The sequence below is a fragment of the Rhamphochromis longiceps genome, linkage group LG18, assembly GCF_057381845.1.
Source record: "Rhamphochromis longiceps isolate RC_006_pf linkage group LG18, R_longiceps_female_GT1.1, whole genome shotgun sequence".
Lineage (NCBI taxonomy): Eukaryota > Metazoa > Chordata > Actinopteri > Cichliformes > Cichlidae > Rhamphochromis > Rhamphochromis longiceps.
This window is the reverse complement of record NC_140574.1, coordinates 28,429,736-28,436,275: the sequence shown is the minus strand read 5'-3', so window position 1 is coordinate 28,436,275 and position 6,540 is coordinate 28,429,736. Positions and strand designations below refer to the sequence as shown.

General features: G+C 37.8%; 1 protein-coding gene across 1 annotated transcript; it reads right to left on the bottom strand.

Annotated features, from left to right (window-relative positions):
* Nucleotides 1–664: 664 nt before the first annotated feature.
* LOC146648578 (uncharacterized) lies at nt 665–5,886 on the bottom strand. Its single transcript, XM_085390462.1, has 4 exons — nt 5,815–5,886; nt 4,767–5,036; nt 3,672–3,941; nt 665–2,808 (listed from the first exon to the last, which is right to left on the bottom strand). The coding sequence occupies exons 1-4, from the start codon at nt 5,828–5,830 to the stop codon at nt 1,730–1,732; spliced, it is 1,635 nt and encodes a 544-aa protein (XP_085246588.1). The 5' UTR covers nt 5,831–5,886; the 3' UTR covers nt 665–1,729.
* Between the last annotated feature and the right edge of the window lie 654 nt (nt 5,887–6,540).

Genomic DNA, 6,540 nt, shown 5'->3' with positions numbered 1-6,540 from the left:
AAAGCTTTCTTTCCAAACCTGAGCTGTTTCAGATGCTTTTTGAAATTCTGAGCTCTCTGATCTCAGTGTTAGCTGTCTGTGCCCTCAGTGGAGTTGCATCTTGAAAGTACTTCTACTTCTTGTCTTCCCCAAATGTTGACCACCTGTCCAAGAGTACTGAAGGTCTGAGGTCACACATCCTGGTGACAACAACGTGCCCACCCCAGAAGACAGAGGCCCAAGATTTAGTCCCGTCCACCAAAGGTCTTGTGTGCCTTGAGTTAAGTTTTTGTCACTCTCTGCATCGCCTTCCTCTGGTGCTAATTCCATTATATTAAGTAGTAATGTGATTACTGCACATGTGAGAGAAACAGGGAAAATACCAGACTGTGGTACTTCTGGGGAAGTAGAGAGGTGCAAGACTTTAACTGATGCTTAATTTCTTCTAGATCTTTAAAATCTACAGGTGAGAATGTGGACATTTAGCTTGTGGCAGTAGTTTGATCAGAATGTGATGCAGTACTAGATAAATAACCATGAGAAGCTAAGATACTACTATTCAACCTGTAAGTTAATATTTTGTATTTTCCAGAATTATATTTTTAAAAAAAATTATAATGTTAACCAGCAACACTGAGAAAGCAAGAACAACACTCAGTTGAATTATGACAGTGACTCACAAATTTATTATAAAGGCGACAACTAGGTTAAAAAAGAAGGACCAATGCTTACAGTTCTAGAGGTCATGGCACAAAGTCCACAAATCTAAGTTTATTGTCAGGCTGCTAGTCACACATGTGAAGGAAAAAGGCAACGCAAACAACTGAGTAAAGGGGAAGGTAAAAGTTGGAGCAAAGATGCCCATATGGAAAAGATATATATAAATCTTATAAAGTTTGTATCTGTCTTGTGTGAAACTTGTATGAAAAGCATATAAGAGTAAAAACAGATATAAGATCCCTTGAAAAATTATATAATGAAACTTGTATGATACTTACTAAAACAATGTATGAAAGTAATGAGAAAGTGGCCACTTTCATGAGTAATCACATATAAGTTTTTACTATTTCTTTTCCATATGGGTGGATTCGTTCACCAAGAAAGTGAAGAAAAGTAAATCTCACAAACAAAGAAACAAAAAAACATCACTGCCAACAAGAGAAGTTACAAAGAGCTCCCACGATCAATTTCTTAACTGCCTATCTATTGGAGCCTATGTGTTTAACCACTGTTACAGAGTGAGAGGGTACATCCTGCTCATGCTGAAAGTCCGTCACCAAAAATAATAATATGCTCTCACATCCACACATACACCAATCATTTCACATAAAACATAAATGTGTTTTTCAAAATGTTAAACATATACAGATATCTCTAACTATAATATTGCCATGACTGAATACTGAATGTCCCAAAAGCCCACAGTAAGACTCTACTTCAACTAATAAATCACTAAGATAGCATGAGAAGGAAATTCAATATGTCCACAGGATCTGCTGTGTGAAAACAGTGAGCTGTCAATGAAAAGAAAAAGCTTCAAAACTTCAGAAAGAAGTTTGACAAATTTAACAGGAACCTCACATATAATCCCCAAAATATTACGACTTTTGAACTTGTTGCTATCTGTGACATCATGCTAGGAAGTCTTGACATGCAGGGAAACTAAAAAAAAAAGTATGATACAGAGGGGCAGTCACACTTTACTATATGAAGAGATCAAGACTAACCTTACAGTCAATTAATGCATGAATCAGTTAAAAGGAAATTTTAACATTTTCACCAAACCAGTTCCAAATTTTTTAACTCCTCCAACCACTGCATGGCCAACATTAAGTGCGGTTTCAGCAGGTACTGTCACAAAAAATAATGGATTAAACTGCTCAGCTTCATCTCTGGCTTCATTTTCATATCTGGCCTGAATCTTGCGTCTTTCTTCCTCCAGTTCTCTCTCACACTTATTCTTTAACTTCTTCATCTCCCATTCTCTCTCCTCCATTTCTCTCTTTCTCTCCTCATGCATCTCCTCTCTCTCCCTCTTCCTCTCCTCCTGTATCTCCTTCCTCTCCCTCTCTCTCTCAGCCTGGAGTTGTCTTTTGTATTTCTGCATCTCTCTCTCATATCTTTCCTGTATTTCTCTCTCCATTTTCTGTTTTTCTTTCCGTATTTCTTCTTCTTTCTCTCTCAAGATGCGTTGTTTGTCCTCTTCAATCGCCCTCTCAGCCTTTTGGAACATCTCGTTGGTGTAGTGCCTTCCTCCGTTCTTCTGGACTATCTCTCTGATCTTCTGGATCAGCTCAGTGACCTGAGAGCGCTCCTTCAGTTTATTATTGAAGACGTGGTACTGACCGTTACATCTGGCCACGAGTTCCTGCAGGTCTGAGCTTCCTTCTAAGAACTCTTCAATAGTGGTGCCTTCAAGTTGGTCTCCATGGGTAAAGAGAACCATGCTGTATTTGTCTGCTGCGTGGCCAAAGATTTTTTGAATCTTTTGCACCGTCTGTTTTTCCTCTTCAGTGAATCTGCCCAGTCTGATGACCACCAAGAAGATATGGGGTCCTGGAGAAGCATTGGAGATGCATTCGCATATATTTTTCTGAGTTTTCTCTTCATCAAGCCTGGTATCAAACAGGCCTGGGGTGTCAATGACAGCAACGCGATGTCGATCCACTGCAGCTTTTCCTTTGAAAGATTCAACAGTCACAGATATGGGACTGAACTTGGATTCAAAGCACTCACGGCCCAGAATAGTATTTCCAGTAGCACTCTTTCCAGTTCCAGTTTTCCCCACCATCACAATCCTCATCTCATCATCATTTGGCCTTCGAGAATCTGTGTAGAAAGATCAGAAAGAATACATGGCAGGAAATATATTGTACTTATTATACATATACATATATATACATATATATACATATACATGCACCGGGTTTGGGGTTGGTATTTTAGGTTACAAATGTTCTGGTAGATGGTCAAAAGTTAATTCAACATCTACAGAGATGGGTCACAAGTCTCTATTCTGCTGTTGATCCTGTGAAATCATAGTCATCCTCAGTAATGACCCTGACACTCTGCTATCAGGAAATGCAATTACCGGTAATCCTTTTTTATTTCTTTCTTTCTGGTCGATATAATCACAAATGGCTTGTAAATATCACACTTATGAACCGTGTACCTAGAATGTTACAGTGGATAACATATTTAATAGCAGAAATCTTAATGGACATTCAAAAGTTATGACCTCGCTTCCACATCTCAGAGCTAAATTCACAAACTGCTGTCTCAGAGACTTGGTTAAATAAGGAGCAGGTTGACATGGTTAGAAAGGAGCACTATGGACAATAGTAATGACCAAAGGAGAACAGTGAGTCTTTGTCTTTGTTTTCCTATTGCCCATTATTATTGCTTGTTATTATTATTAGCTAATGAAAATGTAGGCAGTGCAAAATGTAGTTTTTATTTTTTGTTCATTTTTGTATAATGGGGTAGGTCTTGATAAACATTAAGCTTCTACCTACTCTCTTTCAGACTTAAAACATTTATTTAAACCATCACAGGTCTGTGTCTAATACTGACCTCAATGATCTTGTTTTTATTTTTATAATCTATCGACCTGCTTGCCAACCAAACATGATTTTAAATCAGCCATGATCACTGCTGTAACACTAGAAAACATGACTAACATGATGACTTACCGAACTTGCCAGCCATGCTTGGGTTGTAATCGCTTCTGTCGATGTTCAGTCTAAACGGTGTTGCGTAGCCAACAGAAGTGGAGCAAGAAGTGAAAGGCAAAGACTGTGCTGCAGCTTTTCCTTTGAAAGATTCTACAGTCATAGTGTTGGCACCGAACTTGGATTCAAAGCACTCACGGCCCAGAATAGTGTTTCCAGTAGCACTCTTTCCAGTTCCAGTCTTCCCCACCATCACAATCCTCATCTCATCATCGTTTGTCCTGCCAGAATCTGTGTAGAAAGATCAGAAAGAATGCATGGCAGGAAATATATTGTACTTACTATACATATACCTGATCATGCACCGGGTTTGGGGTTGGTATTTTAGGTTACAAATGTTCTGGTAGATGGTCAAAAGTTAATTCAACATCTACAGAGATGGGTCACAAATCTCTATTCTGCTGTTGATCCTGTGAAATCAGAGTCATCCTCAGTAATGACCCTGACACTCTGCTATCAGAAAATGCAATTAATCCTTTTTTTCTTTCGATATAATCACAAATGGCTTGTAAATATCACACTTATGAACCATGTAACTAGAATGTTACAGTGGATAACATATTTAATAGCAGAAATCTTAATGGACATTCAAAAGTTATGACCTCTCTTCCACATCTCAGAGCAAAATTCACAAACTGCTGTCTCAGAGACTTGGTTAAATAAGGAGCAGGTTGACATGGTTAGAAAGGAGCACTATGGACAATAGTAATGACCAAAGGAGAACAGTGAGTCTTTGTCTTTGTTTTCCTATTGCCCATTATTATTGCTTGTTATTATTATTAGCGAATGAAAATGTAGGCAGTGCAAAATGTAGTTTTTATTTTTTGTTCATTTTTGTATAATGGGGTAGGTCTTGATAAACATTAAGCTTCTACCTACTCTCTTTCAGACTTAAAACATTTATTTACACCATCACAGGTCTGTGTCTAATATTAACCTCAATGATCTTGTTTTTATTTTTATAATCTATCCACCTGCTTGCCAACCAAACATGATTTTAAATCAGCCATGATCACTGCTGTAACACTAGAAAACATGACTAACATGATGACTTACCGAACGTGCCAGCCATGCTTGGGTTGTAATCGCTTCTGTCGATGTTCAGTCTAAACAGTGTTGCGTAGCCAACAGAAGTGGAGCAAGAAGTGAAAGGCAAAGACTGTGCTGCAGCTTTTCCTTTGAAAGATTCTACAGTCATAGTGTTGGCACCGAACTTGGATTCAAAGCACTCACGGCCCAGAATAGTGTTTCCAGTAGCACTCTTTCCAGTTCCAGTCTTCCTCACCATCACAATCCTCATCTCATCATCGTTTGTCCTGCCAGAACCTGTGTAGAAAGATCAGAAAGAATACATGGCAGGAAATATATTGTACTTATTATACATATACCTGATCATGCACCGGGTTTGGGGTTGGTATTTTAGGTTACAAATGTTCTGGTAGATGGTCAAAAGTTAATTCAACATCTACAGAGATGGGTCACAAGTCTCTATTCTGCTGTTGATCCTGTGAAATCAGAGTCATCCTCAGTAATGACCCTGACACTCTGCTATCAGGAAATGCAATTAATCCTTTTTTATTTCTTTCTGGTCGATATAATCACAAATGGCTTGTAAATATCACACTTATGAACCGTGTACCTATAATGTTACAGTGGATAACATATTTAATAGCAGAAATCTTAATGGACATTCAAAAGTTATGACCTCTCTTCCACATCTCAGAGCTAAATTCACAAACTGCTGTCTCAGAGACTTGGTTAAATAAGGAGCAGGTTGACATGGTTAGAAAGGAGCACTATGGACAATAGTAATGACCAAAGGAGAACAGTGAGTCTTTGTCTTTGTTTTCCTATTGCCCATTATTATTGCTTGCTATTATTTTTGTATAATGGGGTAGGTCTTGGTAAACATTAAGCTTCTACCTACTCCCTTTCAGACTTAAAACTTTTATTTAAACCATCACAGGTCTGTGTCTAATACTGATCTCAATGATCTTGTTTTTATTTTTATAATCTATCGACCTGCTTGCCAACCAAACATGATTTTAAATCAGCCATGATCACTGTTGTAACACTAGAAAACATGACTAACATGATGACTTACCGAACTTGCCAGCCATGCTTGGGTTGTAATCGCTTCTGTCGATGTTCAGTCTAAACAGTGTTGTGTAGCCAACAGAAGTGGAGCAAGAAGTGAAAGGCAAAGACTGTGCTGCAGCTTCTTCAACAGGCAGCATGAGCCAAACCACACCTACAATGACTCTACTGAACACAGAGTGAAAGTGAAAGTAATGTTTTAGTTTAAGTTACAAGGTGATTTTTCCAAAACCGGACATGGACTCAAATGTATTCAAAACTCTGCATCTGTCTGCATTAACTACTATGTGAATAAATCTTTTGTTCTTGAATATTGTTCATTAAAAGTAATTTACATTTTTTATTAAAAATATTTTGAGGTTATAAGAGAACATTTTGCAAGAATTGATGTAAATTAATGATGCCAGATCTCACACATTATAAATAGAACTGAAAATATTCAGTTTATTAATGAAAAATAATCAAAGATTTGCAGCTTGAGGACATGTAAATGTGAACACATTTTAATATATCCTGTTGCACTGACATTTTCGATAAGAAGCCGCAGATGTGAAACATAGTGAAAACATCATGTAAGAACTGCTTTGTGCTGCAGTGTCTGTACTTCTAAAAAAGTGTTGCTGTTTCTTGTAAATGGGGATGGGAGGGGGGACATCATGCAAGTTTGGTGCACAAATCAAAAAACGAAACTGAAAGCAAAAGAAATCTATATTAATCTGTGCAGCAGTACTTG